Source organism: Gobio gobio, assembly GCF_949357685.1.
Source record: "Gobio gobio genome assembly, chromosome: 21".
NCBI classification, from domain to species: domain Eukaryota; kingdom Metazoa; phylum Chordata; class Actinopteri; order Cypriniformes; family Gobionidae; genus Gobio; species Gobio gobio.
This window is the reverse complement of record NC_137117.1, coordinates 34,864,823-34,887,424: the sequence shown is the minus strand read 5'-3', so window position 1 is coordinate 34,887,424 and position 22,602 is coordinate 34,864,823. Positions and strand designations below refer to the sequence as shown.

General features: G+C 45.2%; 1 protein-coding gene across 1 annotated transcript in view; it reads right to left on the bottom strand.

Annotated features, from left to right (window-relative positions):
- The window catches only part of adcy6a (adenylate cyclase 6a), a 73,841-nt gene extending 64,282 nt beyond the window's left edge, over window positions 1-9,559 (bottom strand). Inside the window, exons 1-3 of the mRNA XM_079801874.1 lie at window positions 9,308-9,559; window positions 2,145-2,358; window positions 383-1,310 (exon numbers count right to left, since the gene is read on the bottom strand). Coding sequence (XP_079658000.1) covers window positions 383-1,309 — 927 coding nt within the window. The 5' untranslated portion in view covers window position 1,310; window positions 2,145-2,358; window positions 9,308-9,559. The remainder of the gene's footprint in view (window positions 1-382; window positions 1,311-2,144; window positions 2,359-9,307) is intronic.
- Between the last annotated feature and the right edge of the window lie 13,043 nt (window positions 9,560-22,602).

Sequence of the window (22,602 nt, the reverse complement as noted above, 5' to 3'; positions counted from 1 at the left end):
ATTTTTAAATACTTTACTAAAAAGATTATGTCATTGAACCCTTAACTGGAAGCCCTAAACAATTAACATTTATTATGGGGCTTTTTCATAAAACTTGTTCTTGAAAGTTAAAAAAAAGGGGGCAGAATGCAGCAGGTCTCACATCTTTAAACTATTTTTAACTTGAAAAGGCACATTTGTGACGTTCAGGATGGAAATAAGAAAAACAGGGCAAGATGCAACGACCAACGCATATGGGATTCAATTAAATATGGGGTGCTCTTTTTAAATGGAACCATTATCAATTCCAAACCATAATATAAATAAATACTCAAATATAATGAAGTAATTCGATAAAAATCAAAGTTGGAATTAAAATGGAGGACTACAGCGCAGGACCCACCTGTTTCCAGAGGAACTCATCCTCCTGATTGATCCTCCACGTGGTGAGGAGGTGTATGGAGGATAGCACTCCTCCGCTGAGCACTGCCGCCCTCATCCGCACGGGCAGCAGCGTGTAGATGATGTAGATGAAGAAGACGGACCACCAGATCCCCTCCGAGGCGCTGCGGGGGGCGACCATCAGCACCCCGAACACCTGCACCACAATTAGCACTCCAATCACAAGGTAGCTGACCATCCACATGTAGTCCTGGTGGAACCCGTTTCGGTTGCACACCACCATCAGCGCCAAGAAGAGGGCCATCGCCACGGAGAGCACGGAGGCGTAGACCACGTCGGGCGGTCCGTGGATGCAGTGGAAGGTGAGCATGACCCCACAGACGATCACCAGGACGCCCATCAGCATGGTGAGCGAGCTCTGATTGAGCCTAAAGAAGTAGCGCTGGTAGAGACGCTCCAGTTTGCGCGACTGGAACTTCTTGGATTGGAACACGCGAACCACCCGCTGCCAGCAGTCCGCCGCCGTCACTGACCCCGTCCCACTGGCCGTGTCATCGCTGGAGCCGTCGCAACCTGAGCAGTCGCCTTTCCGCCCCTTGACCTCGCCGTCCTCGAAACCCAGGTCCACAGATTTAAGCCCCATCCCCTCCCCCCCACCCCCCGCTTTCCCGTAGTGGTCTTCCTGCCATCCGCAGCGCATGCCGAAGTTGCCTCCGCCCGTACCTCCTCCTCCTCCAGACCGGGTGGCCTGAGAGTGGGGCGGCTGGGGAGGAGGCTCCATGGCTTCCACGTCCCGCAGGCAGCTCATGTAGCGTGGGTTGCAGAGAGAGGAGCCAACCTTGCGCTTCGACTTCTTGCCATTGCGCTCGCCCCACACGGTCTTACGATCATCCACTCCGGCCACTAGGAAGCCGTTGATCCAGGACATTCTGCGGGGAGACATGAGGAAAACCAAAGTCAGAGACAGACTATGATGGCATTGTACAATGCTTATGTGGGTCAGACGTTTAAAAATCTAATTTAAAAGACATGAGCCACGTCTTAAGAAATGTACTCATGTTCGTTTAATATGGTTTTGAAAAACATTTTTACCAATTTACAAGAAATGTCAAGTGTGCGTAGCAGAAAGTAATAACATACTTTCTGTACTTTATACTTAATCGTAATCATTATTCTCAACAACAACAAAAAATCATTCTTAATTATCTTTTTGGAGAGTCGTACCATATGACAGTTTAACATAAATAACATGCTTTTTTTAGGAATATAACACAGGAAAAACTTTACAATAAGGTTTGGTCATTAGCTAAATACATTAGGTAACATGAACTAACAATGTACAATACTTTTACAGCATTTACTAATCTTAGATAATGTTAATCTCATCATTTGCAAATACATATTTAAGATCAAAGGACGTATCTGTTAACAGTTAATGCATTGTGAAGTAACATTAACAGGTTAATATATGCTGTAAAATATATATTTACACATTGTTTGTACATGTTAGTTAATGCATTCATTAATGAGACCATATTGTAAAGGGTTGCAATAAAATATTACGTCAAACTACCAAATAAGGTGTCCTTTTTTTGAATTTCAATATTGTAATGATGATTTTTTTTTATTATTATTATTATGTTAGGAAATAATTTATGCTCTCCAAAAAAAAAAATCCAAATAAATTTTAATTGAGATATTAAAAGCATGCTCATTTGATAAGATTTTGTATGTTTTTATTGAGGTTTTGTGGATCTCTTTACCTGTGTGGGTTCTGGTATGCGACCCAGCCCTGATCTTGCTGTCTGAGACACTCATTGAGAGCAGTGGATGAGTGAAAGCAAAAATGTGGAGTTCAGACAAGTGAGTGATGGCTATCAGGGAGTCCAGTAGCGTTTAGTTACTGTAGACTGGCCTGATGGATCTGGAGATCTTTTACTGATACTTTGTTCAACTGTATCGTCATAACATCTGGATCTGTTGACGACAAACCATCAATAGAAACAATGTGAGATCAATAAAATACATCAACAGAATCTGGACAGTTTCACTGTTGAATATTTAAAACTCAGCATTTTCTATAAGACATCCAAATGCATTTTCCTACTTAAGGATGCAAATGTTTAATTAGTAATAAATGGTTATTATCACAACCCATGCTTTACATAGTCTGAAATTCCCTTCCTCTGACAGGTACACTATTTAACAGGTTGAAATTACACTGCGCCTTAACTAAACAATAAAACAATCGCAAAACAATGGAAAGCACCAGGTTCATTTCCCTAAACTGTCACTGTATTTCTAATCAATGACTGGCAGCTCTTAAATCTATATACACTTCACTTCCTTATCAGCAATGATTAATAAGCATTTGCCTAAGTAAACCAGTTAAGAAGGCTCAGAAACTGTAACATTAGATGTAAGTTTCACTTTTAATCCTTGCCATTTTAATATATTCTGAGCTTTAAATGTTATTCTAGCATGGCTGCGGGTCACAAGACTGGAAGATGAATGAGAGAGCAGAGAAGAGTAAGATGACCAGATCAAATAACTAAAGCTCTGAAGCAATTGAAGTTGAAGAGGTTGTGAGTACAAGTGAGATAAATGCATTTATAATAAATAGTACATAGTAATTCCATCTAAATATACTCTTTTCAAATGTCATGTCTCTATTTTACCATTATAATGTTAATAAAGTTTCACATAAAACAGCTATGTGGAAAAATTATTATTTTCAACCTTCATTCTGACCCTCATTCTGTTTTTTAAGGGGCGGCCCCTTTAAGGCTTGTCAGTAAACGCACACTGTTATGTTAACGTCATTGCATAGGAAACATTATCAACGCCCACTCGCTATTGCATGTGAGTAAGTGTTTTGAAAACATTATCCATATAAAACTGTCATTTACAGACAAAGCATTATGAAATTTTTCACTTAAAGGGATAGTTCACCCAAAAGTTACCCCTTGATTAACTCACCCTCCTTCCGTATGTTTTTCAACAAAAAAGCGTAACTGGCGCGTTTTTTTTAACCGCAAGAGGCGTTACATTTTCTGCGTAAGTTGAATACAGAAGGCAGTCTGCCAGAAGCTAGATATTTGACTTTATAACGTGTTAAATATGGATATTTTTCTAACACAAACCCATTGATTCACTTCAGAAGGCCTTTATTAATCCCCCATAGCCGTGTGGAGCACTTTTATAATGGATGGATGCACTTCTTTGGTCTTAAAATTTTGGGCTGCCATTATAAAGCTTGGATTAGCCATGACATTTTTTTTAATACAACTCAGATTGTATCCGTCTGAAAGAAGAATGTCATATACACCTAGGATGAGTGAATTGTGAGATCATTTTTGGGTGAACTATCCCTTTAAGGTTTGTGATGTAGCTGCATTCAGATCCAATACAGTCATCTGTCAACAAACGTTCCTTTGCAAACTCTCAATTACACTGTGCCTTGTTTAAAAAAAACTAGGCTAGTCTCAGAACAGACATAATCCGACGTGATCCACGCTGGGATCCTTCTAAAGTCAGACGCAAACCAGCTGTTTAAACTGGACGCGTCAAAACAAAGTTTTTTTTTTTAATAGTCTGTTTGTCCGATTACTCAAGTGTGTGGAGTACGTCAGAATCTGAACGCACATCTGTATACTGTATCCAGTGCAGACAGCGTCAGTTATTATAATGGGCTCTATTTGCTTTTGAAGCAACGCTCACATTCAGTGTTGGCAAATGTCAGCCGTTAAGCGACTGAATGGAAATGGGCGGGGCATATAGTCATATGCTAATATACTTGCCAGTGTGATGTCACAGATCCCACAATATCAAAATGAGCCTGTGGCAAGCAGCGAGGCAGAGGGACCATGAGAACGGGGCGAGGCCGTTCGTGAGTGATAATGAGCGCCAGCTGCGCACCGCACCGGCCTCGTGTCTCACGGAGGAGCTCGGATGCATAAAAGGAGGAGCGACGACAGTGGAGGACGAGAGAGGACCGGGCCTGGAGTTTACGTTGTGTTTTGTTTATGTTCTGTTATGTGTGTGCTTTTACTTTCCGTTTATTTGATTAAAGTTTGTTGAACGTTCGCCGGTTCCCGCCTCCTTCTTCCCTGAAACAAAGAACTGTATTACAGAGCCATCTTTGGAGCTTGATTTAAATAAATGCTTTGTTTATAATGAGGTGGACGTTTTAAGCTCTGAAAATTTCAGGATGTTTTAATGGTACAAAGACCTCTTATATGTCAAAAAAAGATAAAGACAAATTTGATTTCTCAAGTCATGCCCCATTTAAAGCAGCACTAGGTAACTTTTCAACCTTCATAATATATTTTCAAGACTCTTGTGATGATGCATCGACTTACAATAGGTTGAATGACACGTCTGCCATAGCCTAACGGGGTCTGTATCGTTTTTAATCATACTTTTAAACTTCGGGTTTCGCGTAGTAACCCGAGAACAAAAAAAACTACAAAATTCGACCGCTTTACGGCATACACGTCACTTCCACCACCACCCCCACTTCCTTAAATTCGGACGTGCGGGCCCGAGCCCAACTATCGTTTGTTTGCCGGATGTTATAGTCATGGCCGAAGCAGCACAGAAAAATAAGAAAGCAAAGGTTTTGTCGGAGGAAAGCAAAAAGAGGAAACGAGAAAGTGATCGGATTAAAGGCAGGACGAGGATCAACATTGGGCCGGCGTTTGCTCGTGGGCCTGAGCTGGAGGAGGAGGGGCTACATTCTTGCAAGTAAATACATAAGACGTACAAAATCATATTTTAGGATACCTAACATGTCTGTGATATTTGTTTATTTGTCTTGCCTCAAGCTATAATGCAAATCGATTTTTCAAATTTGCAGATTCATCAATGGTAGCTTGATATTATAATATTGACGATATATGGTTATTACCTACCACTCAAACATTGAATTGAAGTATCATATAGATTCTGTAAAACGGGAATCAATAGACTAGGCTACTATAATGACGCTGGCTTGTAAACGTGAGCATCGCGATCATTTGGCGTTTGAAAAAAATAAAACCCATTAAATGATATTCATATGACATGCTGAAACATATGCCACTGTACCTGGGAATGAAGACATTTCACACGCGACGCAATCAGAACCATCTATGAACATGCAGAACACCTGCATGTGAACTCCGGCAGTGTTCAGGGCTATCATGGTTGTCATGTCAACAAATGCACGTGCGATGCATCCCCTGATGTAAGATGACAAGAGTTTACGACAATAGTAGAGGACAATACTGTTTCCCAACTGTAGGGGGACCCCGAGAGCAAAACCTACCTAGTGCTGCTTTAATACTAAATCGCCATTTACACTTAATATGCAGCACTGTACAATTTTATAACACAGGTTTCTAGAGTCCATTTGTTGTATTTTGCCCTTTATTTTGATAATCTTTAGTGTTTAGTATTGTCTATTGTATGTATTTTATACAGTGTTTTATACATTTTGACAATCATGCAAATAAAGCTTTGGTGACTCCAACACTGCATATGAAAAGCATCACTGTTTATGAAGTAGATATTACACTGTTCTCTAGGATACATGATTTGCATTGGCCAGTTGTGGCATCCAGTCAAACATTTCTGAATAATGACAGTTGCCCAGGGCAACGCTGTATAACCGACTGCTCATCATTAATTTATAACTTTGCATTAATTCTCATCGCCAAACTATCCTATCTTACATTTCTATATTACAGTGTATTATATTTAGAAGACAATCATATACTGTAGCAGGACATGGCACTCCTTATCAATGATAATTGTTTCTTTAATCCAAAAGCAACAGTCCCGGTATATCCTGCCTAATCAGAAAACGACAGATAATCAGAGGTAAGACGTGATCAACTTAAACGGATCCTCCGGCTTTCAATCACTCAGTCCTGGCAGGCCTAAACCAGCAACATATGCTTTAACAATATTCTTTTGTCATATTTTGTCTCACATATCTGGATCTGGAGCAGATGGTGATATTGACAGGTATTGATGGACAAACAGGAACTTGTTACTGTCTGTCTTCAGCCCTTTACTGGCACATATGCGTTTGTACAGGGCATTTTGATGGGAAGTCTGACTCAGTGAATCGGTTCTTCCGATCCGTTCATCTCAAACCGGCTCAAAAAAAGGATTCAGTGGTTCTTTACGTAATGACGTGGTTTCTGTCATCATTCCCCATTATATAGTCTACTCTAAAACGTTTCAGTAAAGACATAATGCACATGTTTTTATTTTACGTTTCATTAATAAGTGTGTGTTTATTATAATGTCATGTGTCCTAGTTGAGTTTGTTTCAGCTATGATTCAGGCAGCTGATCAAAGTCACATGAAAATTTACATTAACATTAAACATAGTAATAATAATTCCTAATATATTCAGCTGTTATAATATGTTTAGCGATAAACTGTCAACCAAGTCTTAAAGGCCCACTGAAGCGCCTTGAAACACGCAGCATTGTTCAATGTGTTGACGTAATTTTCATTGAACCAGGAAGACAGGGCGGGACTAATTGAACAGCCCCTCCACTTTTTTAAAATAGCCAATAGCGATTTGTTTATGTCATGGTTCGGCCAGTGCCATTGAGCTCAGTAAAGCTGCAGTTTCCTCCTAATCTCCTCCATATCACTTTAAAATACAGCATTCTGTGCAGAATTCAAATGAGTCAGATTCGTTTTGTGGTCTGCTCTGTGCTATCGTGTCTCTGGACCGGAGCAGACTGTGTGCTCACTGCGGCAGTTTGCGTGACACTAACGTGAAACCAGACTTCATTCGCCACCATTGGAAAGCATATTTACATTGTCTGAATCATTCCCTATCCCCTATGTAGTGCACGATGAGCCATTCACATGTAGAAAATAGTAAATGTGTGAACAAGTGACCGATTTCAGCCGCAGCCTCGGCCTCTATTTAAAGTGTAGGGGGCGGGACGCTTTAGATTCTAGAGAGCATTTGATTGGATAGAAAATCTGATGAGAAGCTAAAGTGCAGAGTCAAAAATCATTGACCCATATTGGCAGAAGTGAGAGACTGTAAGTTTTGAATGCTTATATCTATTTTTGGTGTAAACAAAAAAAGCACACTTGGAGCACACTAGCTATAACAGTAAGGCTAACATATTCATACTAGTATGAAGCAGAGCAGGGTCGAGTGCTGTCACTGTAGGAGCGCAACGTGGCCGCTGGAGCGATTGCTAATGCGAGACTAGCGAGACACACGGCTCGAGAGCAGCGGAACTTTTATTATGGCACAGACGGCGCTTCCAATTCTTCCGGTAAATCAAGAAGATGAGATTCAAACAATAAGACTAACTGTGTTGAGCTATAACAATGATTCGTTTTCTGTCTATAAGCATAATATATTAAAGCGTCTTTGGCATTTCCATGGTTTCTACAAAATAAAACCGGAAATCGAGGGTAACGAGGGTATAATGTAATTTATAGGCGACTCACGGACCCGGTCCGTGTCCAGGTAAAAAAAGGCTTATTTCTCTGGATTTCTTGGAAACATCTAAGTAAGTACACAAGAAAATTGGATGGATATTTTAATCCAAAAATCTTACATAGTGTGCCTTTAAGTACATTCGAGACCGCTTTTTAATGCTTCAGTCCGATTTACGAAAGAATCATTCAGCTCAGTTCTGTGAACCGATTCATCGACAAGATCCAACTCCAACAAGAATTCGTTCACGAACCGAAACTCGCATCGCTCATTGATGCGAGAACGCACTAATGCCACATTACAGGACGTATAACACCCATAGCCAATCTTTTCTGAGTCATTATGTTGGTAAAGGCCATACTAAAGAGGAGTACTGCACAAATGTGGCTGTGTCTGTAACCTGCATCCGCTCGTATCGTGCTGTAGTCCTCCGGGACATTTGCACGACATTTCAACAGCCGCGCGCTGATGTTACATAATGCAAATGTAGATATCGCAGTGTCGCCTCAGTCACAATTAACACTAATTGCTATTAATCTACATATTCTTAAGGAAAAGAGCTCCATCAGTCAAATGATGCTGTCCTTTAAAAAAGAAAATAAAAAGCCATATTTACGCGAGCATCGACGTGTGTATATACATACAAACATCAGCGACTGTTCGCCAGCGCCATAACATATGCATGCTGCATAATTTCAGCGCTTCATCGATGGCTCATGTTGCCAGAAGAACTATGCAGCATTTCTCCCATAGGCCGTTTGGAGATGTTTCGTTACATAACACGGAGTGTGTGTTCAGTGTGCCTGTGTGTGTACCATATTCGCAGCAGTGACCGCGTAGAGGCTGTTACAGTAACAGTGTGCGGATACTTGCAGCACAGCATGTCACACCCGACCGCCAAGTGTGGTCTATCCAGCCCCGTCCTTCACCCAAACGAGCTGAATTATAGCGCACTACAGGCCGTGAACGCGTCCATATCTGCGCTGGACATGTAGGGATCATAGCGTGCGAAACATTCCAACGCATCAGTCATCATCGCCTTGTTTTATAGAGGCAAACACGCACAACTCAACCACCAGAATGGACATCAAGCCTCATGCCTTAAGCCTCACGCATGACATCTATTTAAACCGGCAGCTGGTGTTTTGCGGGTTATTTCACATTTTCTGCGGGACCGTTCGACCTTTAGGGCAACATCAGCAGTGCGAGCATAGGCAATCGCACCGGGACGTTTAGTCCTGAATATATCGCTGGTGTGAATGAAGAGAGGGGTGTTGCATTTGGCCGCTGCTTATTCGTCGCTGGTGCTGCATTAAAGCCTTCTACACGCACGCATCTGACTCTTCCAAATGTCCTCTATAAAAGGCAAACGCTTGTATAACGCTTGACCATCTGAAACCATGCTAGAAAGCTGCCCTACATAAAACATGACTGATCACCCTAGAAAAAGATCTGACTCACCGTGGACATCTCTCCGTGTCGGGCGCAGGAGCGGCGGCGTCTCGAGCGCGCGCGGTCGTTCGGTCGCTCGGTGTCCTTGTTATCGGTAGGGCGATGTGTTTTTTGCAGGCATCGAGGACGAGGGGACAGAGGGACACAGTCGGTGAAGCTCTGCCTCGCTTGTGCTCCCGTCGTTTCCCAGCCTCTCCCCCTTCACACAGACGCGGTGCCAGTGTCAGTCTCCACGCGTCTCAACACTCCCCCTAAAGGCCTGCAAACAAGCAGCTCCTCACTGACAGCTGACTTCACCTGTCCTCCTCCTCTGCTCTCCTGTCTATCTATCTATCTATCTATCTATCTATCTATCTATCTATCTATCTATCTATCTATCTATCTATCTATCTATCTATCTATCTATCTATCTATCTATCTATCTATCTATCTATCTATCTATCTATCTATCTATCTATCTATCTATCTCTTAACCAACCACAATTGGGCTATATTACATAACAAAATGTCAAAACCGTTGACATTTATTTGTGGCCACATGCCACAAGCTCCCATTTCAAGCAATATATAGCCTACAAATAAAATAAAAAAGTTTTAAATTATTGAATAACAGATTGCAAAATGAGATATTTGAGAAGTGTTTTGCATACAATGAAAGTCAGTGTTCTCCAATGTTATTTGGTTCCCAACTTTCAAAATATCTTCTTTTATGTTCCTCTTAAAGAATTAAGTTCACTTTCAAATGAAAATTACCCCATGATTTACTCACCCTCACAAATAGGTGCATTTCTTAATAAAGTCCTTCAGAAGTGAATCGATGGGTTTTTGTAAGAAAAATATCCGGTAACACTTTAGAATAATGGTCATTAGTTAACATTAGTTAACTACATTTGTTAACATGAACTAATAATGAACTGCACTTATAAAGCGTTTATTAATCTTTGTTAATGTTAATTTCAACATTTACTAATGCATTATTAAAATCTTATTAACATTAGTTAATGCAGTGTGAACTAACATGAACAAACCATGAACAGCTGTATTTATATTAACTAACGTTAACAAAGATGAACAAATACAGTAACAAATGTACTGCTCATGGTTAGTTCATGTTAGTTAATACATTAACGAATGTTAACTAATGAGCATTATTCTAAAGTGTTAACAAATATCCGTATTTTAAACTTTATAAAGTAAAATATCTAGCTTCTGCCAGACTGCCTTCCTTATTAATAACTTACGGAAAAAAAGCATAACTGGCCTGACGCATCACTAGTGCGTAGTGTACGCGTTTTGAACTGCGAGAGGCATTACACTTTCTGCGTAAGGTGGTCTGGCGGAAGCTATTTCACTTCATAAAGTTTTAAATATGGATATTCTTCTTACAAAACCCCATCACTTCGCTTCAGAAGGCCTTTATTAACTCCCCGGATCCGTGTGGAGCACTTTTATAATAGATGGATGCACTTTTTTGAGCTTCAAACTCAATGGACCCCGTCACTGCCATTATAAAGCTTGGAAGCGTCAGGATATTTATTAATATAACTCAGATTGTGTTCATCAGAAAGAAGAAAGTCATATAAACCTAGAATGGCCTAGTAAATCATGGGCTAATTTTCATTTTAAAATGAACTCTTTAAGAAAAAAATTACACAGGTTTGGAATGACAGGGTGAGTAAATTATATGAAAGAATGTGAAGTCCTCAGACCATAACCTCTGTTACATACAATATTTTCTAAAAATATAGCCTACTCTAGTTTAGATAAATAGACATATATAAATAATAGAAATATGTTTATATTAAATAAACATTCCTGACTGAAGGAAGTTCATAAAAAACATTTATTAAAAGAATAATTCTCACTTTTATGAAAACATTTTTGTAAAAAGGCAATATTTAAAGTGGGTTTTCATTGCGAAATCCCTCTTTCCATATTTTATTTTAAAGCTGCAGTCCGTAACCTTTTTTTTTTGTTGTTAAAAATGATCCAAAATCAATTTGAGCAATAGACTGTACAGAAAATGAAATCTACAGGTAACGCTAATAAACACTAAATACACAGTCACGCAATGCTGATGTTGTTAAAGGTCCCATGGCATGGCATTTTTCTATTATTTTATAGTGTTTCCTGAGGTGTACTTATATTATTAGTATGATTTTTACATCATAAAATGTCATAATTTAGAAATAAAAGGCATTTTTTCTATACTGCTGTTTGCCCTGTGGCTGAATGCCCTGCTTCAAGAGGCGTGTCTGCTGTGAGACTTCAGTAAAAACGCCCACTGTTGTGATTGGCTGACATCTTTGCATTTTAAATGAGCGGAGGGGGCGTGGTTTAACGAGGCACGAGCAGGCACGAGTCTGCCAGAGAGACGGATGGACCTGTGTTCACTTCTCATCAGTTCTCTCAGCATGTCTCAGTTCAGGGTGAACTGTTGTAGTTACTAGCATATACTTCAGGTTATTAGTTTATTTCTAGTCGGAGGGACTGTCACTCATGTCAGAAAGTTAGTAACTTTAGTAAATTATGGATCAGCGCTGACTCGAGACGCGAACCGTTCAGAACGATTCAGTCCGATTTGGTGAACTGGTTCGGTTCACTAAAAAGAACCGATTCAAAAGAATGATTCGTTCGCGAACCGGACATCACGGAGACGAAGCGATTGCTAACAAAGTTATTTATAGTAACTACTGAGTTATGAGAGCGCTGTCAGTCAGCGCGAGTTTATTGTGTTTGTATCTGAGAGTTCTGAATAAACACGAGTCCCAGTCACACCGAGTCCTCTTCATCATTATTCTACCAACTTTGTAACACATGCAATGTATCATTACAGCGAGATGAACGAGTTAGTAAGTGTTGAATATAGCATTATTTCTAGATATGTTCCAAACATATGAATAGCGTCGTTGACGCGCATTGAGTAACTTACACAGCGCAAACAAAGACACAACAGCTGTAATCGAATGTAATCCAGTTTATTGTGGGGAAAGCTGGCTAGCCTAGCCCAGATACCCTCACGCTTACCCTCCTTCTGCTTAATCTCACGCCGCGTTTGGTGCCTCCGCTGTGGGCCAGATGCAGTACTGGGGGTCGGGGATGTTGGAGGCCGAGCTTCGGCGTGTGTGAAGTTTATCTCTAAAGATGTGACTGCTGATGTTAAACAGAAAAGACTGTACGCACATTTTAGAACAGATAGACGCGACGAGGACGTACAAAAACACTGACTCTCAAGATAGAAAACACGAAAACACCGTTCTGTCGGGAGAGAGAGAAGCCGCTGCGTGTCCACAAATAATAAATAATTAGCTACACATCAGAAATCACTGATCACAGATCAGAAGGAACTGAAGAAAGACTTCTGTTTTCATTTGTACATCCAAACACTGAGAAACTGCCAGTGTTCACTCGTTCACAAGTAACGTTAATGATCTCTCGAGTGTTTGCATGGGCGTGCCAGATTCTCTGGGCGGGGGAAAGGGAGGAAACCGTGCCTGCTTGGACGTCAAACCAGGAGCCTTCAGGATTGGCTAGTCGGGCCTGTCATTTTCTCAAAGGCAGAGAGAGACAGCAAGAACTTGGTTTTACCCCGATCAACATTTCTATCCACTTGGGGACAATATTCAGGCTAGGGGAACTCATATTAATGTTGAAATACCTCATAAAATGAAAATTTCATGCCATGGGACCTTTAACATTATCAATTTGAGAAAAAAGTATAATAATAATAATAACAAAAGAACAAAAGTGGCAGACATGTTATTTACTTGTTCAGATTACATTTTGAGGGGGAAATTCTTATTTTGGTCATACAGTACAGTTTTATAATAAGTAATTGTGCCTATATGTTCTGTCTTGCACATGCATGTGTAACCGGTGTTAGGGCCGAGGGACGATTACCACACTCCGGAGGAGCAGACACCTGAGGATACCAAGAGGCGGACAACAGAATGACTTTCAAAGGTAAGTTTTTTTTATTAATTTAAAACAATAAAAACAGTGCTGAGAATGTTCGTGGCTGGAACCCGATTTGGGAAGAGGAACTGGGGGGGGGGGGGGGGGATATTCCTCTTCTCTACTGACTCGTGGGTGGGACAGTAATTTCTTCGACTCGTCAGAAGGTGCTTGTAGAACGGACAGAGGCTTCTTCTCGCCTTCAACTTTCCCCACGGACAGAGCAGGTAAGTATTTGGCCCGTGAAGGTGTTCTTAGGACAGCCGATCGAATGAACAGTAGCTTCCTCACCTCTTCTGTGGGACAGACAGTGGCGGTGCTCAGACTTGGCTTGTGGACGTGTTCATAGAACAGCCGATCGAATGACAGCAGCTTCCTCACCTCTTCTGAGGGACAGACAGTGACGGTGCTCAGACTCGGCTTGTGGACGTGTTCATAGAACAGCCGATCGAATAACAGCAGCTTCCTCACCTCTTCTGAGGGACAGACAGTGACGGTGCTCAGACTCGGCTTGTGGACGTGTTCATAGAACAGCCGATCGAATAACAGCAGCTTCCTCACCTCTTCTGAGGGACAGACAGTGACGGTGCTCAGACTCGGCTTGTGGACGTGTTCATAGAACAGCCGATCGAATGACAGCAGCTTCCTCACCTCTTCTGAGGGACAGACAATGACGGTGGATCAGGCAATAACAAGTGAGACAGGACCGTGGTAATTTACCCGCCTTTACTCTCGTTCCGTGCGTAGCAGAGCGGCGTCGTTGGGAGAGTTCATGAGACTGGACTTTCGTGGACGTGAGAGACAGTGCTCGTGGAGTGTGGTACTCGGGGTGCGTTGAGCTCTTTCCCTCCACACCGTACACTCAAGTGGGAACCTGGACACAGCTTTAGACAGATCAATTTGAAGGGATCTTCACAGTCATAAGTCAATATTCGTCCATCAAAGTTTCAGAGGGAAACGCAGTCGTTTGATCTCACCACACTTGTGCATAAATCACTCTTATAAATCTTCACACGTGTGCACTTCACTCTTTCAGACACTGCAAACTCACTTCATCTCCACAGTGATTAATCGACTCGTTTCTCTTCTCTCTGTAGGGTGGATGACTCGAGGAATAACGTTTTCAGAAGATCAGCATGAACACAGCAACGATCCTCCCAGCTGTTCCAGTTACTACGCTTCGTTCTGTCAACAAGATCACACACACACTGCCCACAAACAAAGGTTAGTTGCACTCTGGTGATGGTCAATCTTCAACTGTGGTTTTCTCAACGGGTAATCAAATGAAGGGTGCACTTAACTTTTCTTCGGAGAGTCACTCAATATCCTGCAGTGGTTTCCTCTCTCACTTACTTCATTACGTTGCTGTTCGTGGTTTCTTCAGAAAACTCACTAAATGAGCATGCCTCGGGGAATCTCACAGTAGAACTCCGATCCGGCATTAAACCTTCAGCCTTCCTCTTTCACCGCCGCTGTCAGAACACACACTGCTGCCTACCCGTGCTCCCACACTGCGCAAACACTGCCTTTTTATGCTCCTTTTCCTGAGCACATGCTTCAATGAAGCACAGCTGATTTGCTTCAGCTGGCGCTCGTTATGGCCAACACTCAACAGAGCCAGATTTAGAACCAATGAGGAATCTTTTTGGATTTACCAGGTTTTCACCCGGTGACACCCTCCCCCACCGGATCCGTTCTAGTCCCGAGAACGGGGCCCAGACTCCTAATCTCCGTATCTTGCAGGGGGCACTCCTCGGGTCTCCCGCTGGGAGCGTCGAGCTGGGGCAGCGGGTTCTTCCTCTCTTGGCTCCGGAGTGGGGGCTCTACGGATCATAGCCCAGCCCACCCAAGGTGGCGCAGGGGCCACAGGCGCTAGCGCCTCTGGCTCTTGTCTCGGGTAATTGGGACAGGGGCGCAGCAAGTTTCGGTGCAGGACTCGCACAGGGCCGGGCTTACCCTCGGGACGGATGGTGTACACGGGCTGGTCAGGCCTCTGCTGTTGCTCCACTACGTAGGGGGTGGTCTCCCACCGGTCGCTAAGTTTCCCCTTCCCTTGGCGCCGGTTATCCCGGACCAGCACCCGTTCTCCGGGCAACAAAGGGGCCTCTCGGGCAGTGCGGTCGTACAAGCGCTTGTTTTTCTTGGCTGCTACATCGAGATGTTTGGATACCTTGTCGTAGGCAGAGTGGAGTTGGCGGTGGTGTCGGTGTACCCATTCGGTGGTAGTGGCGGGGGCCTCAGCTGGAGCCGTCCCCAACAGCAGATCCGTGGGCAGACGTACATGTCTCCCAAACATCAGGTAAGTAGGGGCATACCCCGTTGTGCTGTGGATGCTGTTATTGTAGGCCTGTACCAGGGCTGGTAGACTGTCCGTCCAGTACCCTTGGTGGTCCGCATCCAATGTCCCTAACAGACTCAGGAGCGTCTGATTAAAACGTTCACACCCCCCGTTCCCCTGTGGGTGATAAGGCGTGGTGCAGGTCTTCCGGCATCCGTACAGATTACATAGCTCCTGGACGACACGGGACTCAAAGTTCAGCCCTTGATCGGAATGGAGCGTCTCAGGGCATCCAAAGGGCTGAAAGACGTGTCTCCATAGAGCACTGGCAGTGGTGGTGGCGGTCTGGTCTAAGGTTGGTATGGCCCAGGCATATTTGGTGAATAAATCAGTGACTACCAAGATGTTCTGGTAGCGATCGGTAGGGCGACTTAAGGTCAGAAAATCCATAGCCACCATATGCAACGGGGCTCTAGGTCTCACTGGAACCATGGGGGCCCTCACGTCTCGCCGGGACTTGAACAGCGTACAACGGGGGCATCCTTGTACATACCTCCCCACCGACTCTTCCATCCCACTCCAAAAGAAGTGCCGGCGCAGTAGTGACACCGTCCGTTCTTGGCCCTGATGTCCTAGCTGGTCATGATAGGCCTGGAGCAACGGCTGGATTTGGGCTTCGGGCACCACCACTTGGGATACCAGCTCGTGGGTCCTGGAGTCCAGAACGGACCTGCAGATCACACCATCTCTGAACTTCAATCTTTTCCACTGCCCCAGAAGCTTCCTTACTCTCCCTGGATGTTCCCGTCGTTCTTCCACCCCAGGGAGTTTGTTCCGCTCCAGGTAGGTACGTAGGGTAGCCAACCCTGCATCCTGTTCTTGCCGTTCCCTCCATCGACGGGGGTCCCATCCCCAACTTACTGGTACTCCCTCCGCTCGCGTTCCAGGTGCTTCCACTACTCCCACCATCAGCCCTTCTTCTGGTTCTGGCCCTGGAGTTCCCCCTTTTCTAGCTGGTGTTAATCGGGACAGGACATCGGCATTTATGTGCTCTTGGCCTGGCCGATATTGTAGCCGATAGTTGAAGTTGGCGAGCTGGGCCACCCACCGCTGCTCCACCGCCCCTAGCTTCGCGGTTTGGAGATGCACCAGTGGACTGTTATCGGTTACCACCAGTACTTCGGCTCCCCACAGGTAATCCTTAAACTTCTCACATAAAGCCCACTTCAGGGCCAACAGCTCGATTTTGAAAGAGCTGTAATTAGCATCGTTCCGTTCAGCAGGGTGGAGGCTCCGGCTGGCGTAAGCAATGACCCTTTCCGCTCCATCTTGCCGTTGGGCTAGTACGGCTCCCAATCCGCTGTTGCTAGCGTCGGTGTAGAGGATGAAAGGCTGGGTGAAATCGGCATAAGCCAGAATGGGGGCCTGTACCAACTCCTGCTTAAGTCGGTGGAAGGCGGTCTCGCACTCCGGACTCCAGGTGAGGGTGGGGGAACTCCGGCTCCATGACACTCCAGCCCCGGCCAACAGCTGATTCAGGGGTTTTATGAAGTCTTTTATGAAGCACCTGTAGTAGCCGACGAATCCCAGAAAGGATCGCACCTGCCTCACGGTTTTCGGGGGAACCCAACCCTGCACCGCGGACACCTTCTCTGGATCGACGGCCACCCCTGCAGCGCTCACTCGGTGCCCCAGGAACTGAACTTCCCTTTTGAGGAGCTGGCATTTCCCTGGCTGGAGCTTCAGCCCGTACCGCTCCATCGCCCGGAAGACTTGCTCCAGATGTGACAAGTGGGAATCGAAGTCGGCGGAATAGACGATCACATCGTCCAAATAGACCAGGGTGGAGTCCATCAGCTGCCCTCCCAGGCATCGCTGCATAAGCCTCTGGAAGGTCGCAGGGGCGTTGCAGAGGCCGAAGGGCATGCGATCCCATTCAAACAGGCCGAAAGGGGTGGTAAAGGCAGTCTTCTCGCGGTCTTGTTCCTCCACTCTCACCTGCCAGTAGCCACTCGCCAAGTCCAAGGTGGAATACCAGCTGGCGTTGGTCAGCCCCGTAAGGGAATCCTCGATCCGGGGCAGGGGGAAGGCATCCTTCTTCGTCACCAAGTTCAGTTTGCGATAGTCTACGCAAAATCTCCAAGAGCCCGTCTTCTTACGGACTAGGACAATTGGGGCGGCCCATGGACTGCTGCTCTCTCGAATGACTCCACGTCCCAACATTCCTTTTAGTAAGGCACGGACTATACTGGTGCACCCATAGTCCTCATCATGGGTGGAAAAGACGTGTTGCCACTTGGTCAGTAGACTCTGAAGTCGGCGGGTTTGTTCCTCTAGTAGGCCCTCCCCCTGCAGGGACTCGCTCAGTAGGTGGATCGGCATGCCTTGTGTAGCGGGAGCAGGACAAGACTCTTCCCTTGCCAAACCGACTTCGACCACTGTTGCGCTCACCTGGCAGAAGCGGACCTCCTGCTCCTCCCTCACCTGATGGGGACTTACTGCCGTGATACGGGTCAGTCGTTGGTGCCGGTAGAGATGAACAGGGTAAGTATTCGTGTTCCTCACTTTGACTGCAATTCGGCCCCGAAGGGCTACTGTTAACCCCCGAGCGACTTCAATAGTCTGGCACTCCCAGTGGGGCTCAATAAGGATGCAATCTTCGGGGCCATAGGCCCGCTCTGGAAGCCGAACCCAGACCACAGCCTCGCTCCGGGCAGGGACAGAGACAGCATGGCGACAGGCTACCCAACCAACGTCTTCCCGATCTCGTTGGGAGTTTGCGACCTGCACTCGCCGACATTCGGCCACAACACGCTCCCACTCGTTCTTCTCGGCTGCGGAGGTGTAACGGAGAGGACCAGCCCGAAACAGCTCTTCCCAACAGTCCATGATCACATTCATCCCCAACAGGGCTCGATGTTCCCCCAGACAGGAGTCTCGCACAATCACGACTCCCTTTTGTGGGATCGTGGTGCCATGGATCTCGAAGTTGGTAACCTGATATCCGATGTAGGGGATGTTCAGGCCATTTGCTCCTCGCAGGGTGAGCCAGGGGACTTCAGCTTCAGGTAAGTGGTGAGCATCGAACAGGTCTTTGGACAGACTCTCAGCAAGCATGGTAACCTGGGATCCTGTGTCTACCAGGCACCGAACAGTAACACCATTGATTTTGATCTCCACGAGGGGGCAACGTCCCACCAGGCCATCTCGTGGAGCTGGATTGACGAGCGGGTCCATCCGGGGGGTCCCGACCACTTGACCCACAGTGGCCGGTCGTTCTAAAAACCCCCCTGCGAGTTTAGTCGCGAGCCGCATTGGCGGCTATAATGTCCTGACTATCCGCAGGTGTTACAGATCGGGCGCCCCTGTTCATCCCACTGGAACCTGGAACTGGACGGGCGGCTGGTGCGTCTTCCCGGACCCCTCCCTCCATCAGAATACGACTGTTCCCGAGGTAAAGGCAAGGGCTCTGGCCACCCACGGCGGAGTTCCCCAAGAATGGATTTTGAGAATTCAGCCATCTCTTCTCGGACGTCTTTCATCAGCTCTGCACGTAGGGCTTGCTTCCAGTCTGTCGGTTCGGGCTGTGTTGAGGCACTCGTTCCACTTGCAGCCAAACACACCGGTGTCTCTACGGTCTGGTGGTGATCCTGTTCCAGGGCTAGGGCCTCCTTACGTAAATCTTCGAATGTCAAGGCGGCATCCCTTCGAAGCTGCAGTCTCAGACTCTGTCGTATTGGACCTTCTCGTAACCCCAAGAGGAACTGATCTCTGAGTAGTGTCTCTTCCTCACCCAGTCCATGATGCTCTCGACTCTTCAGTCTAGAGAACTGTTCTCGTAATCGCAGAGCCAATGCTTGTAGGGTCTGTCCAGGTCCCTGCTTACAGTTAAAGAACTGTGTTCGTAGCACTGCCACTGGAGTGGAATCACCATACTGCCCGGACAAGAATTCAAATATGGCCTGTGTGGTGGCTCGGACGGCTTCAGGCGCTGCTCGGACTTCCCTCTTCGCCTCCCCCTCAAGCGAATTCAATACGAATTGTATCTTCTGGGCTTCGCGGAGCCCTTGCAGTCCGGCCAAGTATTCTACTTGCGCTCTCCAGTCCGTTAAACTTAACTCTGAGCCAGACCCACCATACTTCTGGGCCCACGGGACTCCCATAAACATAGATGCCATTGGTTGTCGGGCAGCTGGCAAATCTTCGTCCGCCATCCTGGGTCCTCTGGCCGCTCGACTCCGAGTGGTAACCCTGCCGACTTACGCCAAAAGTTATGTAACCGGTGTTAGGGCCGAGGGACGATTACCACACTCCGGAGGAGCAGACACCTGAGGATACCAAGAGGCGGACAACAGAATGACTTTCAAAGGTAAGTTTTTTTTATTAATTTAAAACAATAAAAACAGTGCTGAGAATGTTCGTGGCTGGAACCCGATTTGGGAAGAGGAACTGGGGGGGGGGGGGGGGGGATATTCCTCTTCTCTACTGACTCGTGGGTGGGACAGTAATTTCTTCGACTCGTCAGAAGGTGCTTGTAGAACGGACAGAGGCTTCTTCTCGCCTTCAACTTTCCCCACGGACAGAGCAGGTAAGTATTTGGCCCGTGAAGGTGTTCTTAGGACAGCCGATCGAATGAACAGTAGCTTCCTCACCTCTTCTGAGGGACAGACAGTGGCGGTGCTCAGACTCGGCTTGTGGACGTGTTCATAGAACAGCCGATCGAATGACAGCAGCTTCCTCACCTCTTCTGAGGGACAGACAGTGACGGTGCTCAGACTCGGCTTGTGGATGTGTTCATAGAACAGCCGATCGAATGACAGCAGCTTCCTCACCTCTTCTGAGGGACAGACAGTGACGGTGCTCAGACTCGGCTTGTGGACGTCTTCATAGAACAGCCGATCGAATGACAGCAGCTTCCTCACCTCTTCTGAGGGACAGACAATGACGGTGGATCAGGCAATAACAAGTGAGACAGGACCGTGGTAATTTACCCGCCTTTACTCTCGTTCCGTGCGTAGCAGAGCGGCGTCGTTGGGAGAGTTCGTGAGACTGGACTTTCGTAGACGTGAGAGACAGTGCTCGTGGAGTGTGGTACTCGGGGTGCGTTGAGCTCTTTCCCTCCACACCGTACACTCAAGTGGGAACCTGGACACAGCTTTAGACAGATCAATTTGAAGGGATCTTCACAGTCATAAGTCAATATTCGTCCATCAAAGTTTCAGAGGGAAACGCAGTCGATTGATCTCACCACACTTGTGCATAAATCACTCTTATAAATCTTCACACATGTGCACTTCACTCTTTCAGACACTGCAAACTCACTTCATCTCCACAGTGATTAATCGACTCGTTTCTCTTCTCTCTGTAGGGTGGATGACTCGAGGAATAACGTTTTCAGAAGATCAGCATGAACACAGCAACGATCCTCCCAGCTGTTCCAGTTACTACGCTTCGTTCTGTCAACAAGATCACACACACTGCCCACAAAGGTTAGTTGCACTCTGGTGATGGTCAATCTTCAACTGTGGTTTTCTCAACGGGTAATCAAATGAAGGGTGCACTTAACTTTTCTTCGGTGAGTCACTCAATATCCTGCAGTGGTTTCCTCTCTCACTTACTTCATTACGTTGCTGTTCGTGGTTTCTTCAGAAAACTCACTAAATGAGCATGCCTCGGGGAATCTCACAGTAGAACTCCGATCCGGCATTAAACCTTCAGCCTTCCTCTTTCACCGCCGCTGTCAGAACACACACTGCTGCCTACCCGTGCTCCCACACTGCGCAAACACTGCCTTTTTATGCTCCTTTTCCTGAGCACATGCTTCAATGAAGCACAGCTGATTTGCTTCAGCTGGCGCTCGTTATGGCCAACACTCAACAGAGCCAGATTTAGAACCAATGAGGAATCTTTTTGGATTTACCAGGTTTTCACCCGGTGACACCTGTCCACTCACACATATTGAAAAAGTAATCGTTTTTGGATTTTTAAAGAATTTATATAATCTTAATAGGTCTTGTTAGTTGCTAGCAACATCAGTAAAATAAAATGTCTCGTTTATTTCAAACATTAGGGATGTGCAACATATTTTATTGTCAACACTGTCAACATCTTTTATAACATCTCAGATAACAAAGATAAAAACTGTAGGTCAATCACCCTCACTATTGTCTGCTCCGCCTAGATTTCCATGCTTTCCATGAAATATCAGGTATAAAATATTTAAAGAAACTATTGCTGGATAGAAAAGCTTTTGTGGGTTATCAGATATCAGTCATTCACGTGATAGCTCGCAAATCTGTGGTTAGTGTTTGTCACAGTTGAGTGTAGGCATTCCCGTGTGACACCCAACCCAAACCCCCAGTCCCATATTCCATGCCCAGCAAAGTGAACAAAGCCATTTCAAGTGGGAATTCCCAGGTTATAAAATACAAATAAACCCTACTTGTATTAGTTACTTTTTATGGAAAGTAATGAGTTACGCTACTTTTGCATTACTTTTTCTCATCTGGGCTGGGCTTGCTTGTTTAATAACAGAAAAAGTTTTATTTTTGCCAAATGTAGATGCCCTTCACACCAAAAATGAAATGAATAAGCCTCAGGCTGAAGAAAATGCAGATTGACACCTGTATTGCACTTCTCCCCGATGTGCACGTCAACCCGAGCGAGAGCAAGAGCATGTCCATCAACGTACTTCGTTCGGGTTACGGAAGCTGTCAATAGCGCTGTTTTTAGACCACGAAATCGTCACAAAAAAAATGTGTTTTTGATTGTGAGGGAAAGATAACCTTGTTCAGCTTACCAAATAACCCAGCGTTAAGGAAAGAACCTGGATGGGCCAATTTAGTCGCAAGCAGTATTGAAATAGTACACTTACAAGTTTACTACTACACATTGATATTAGTAAACTTACTACATAAAGTATACTTAAATATATATTTGAACATTACTTAAGTATACTTCATACTTCGTAAGGGCAGTCATGAGTCGAAACCGCAGGTGGTGAGGTTAGTGAATCGAATCTGTACAGTGTATCTGTCTTTTATAATATGGTAAAACTAAAGACTCTTTGGAG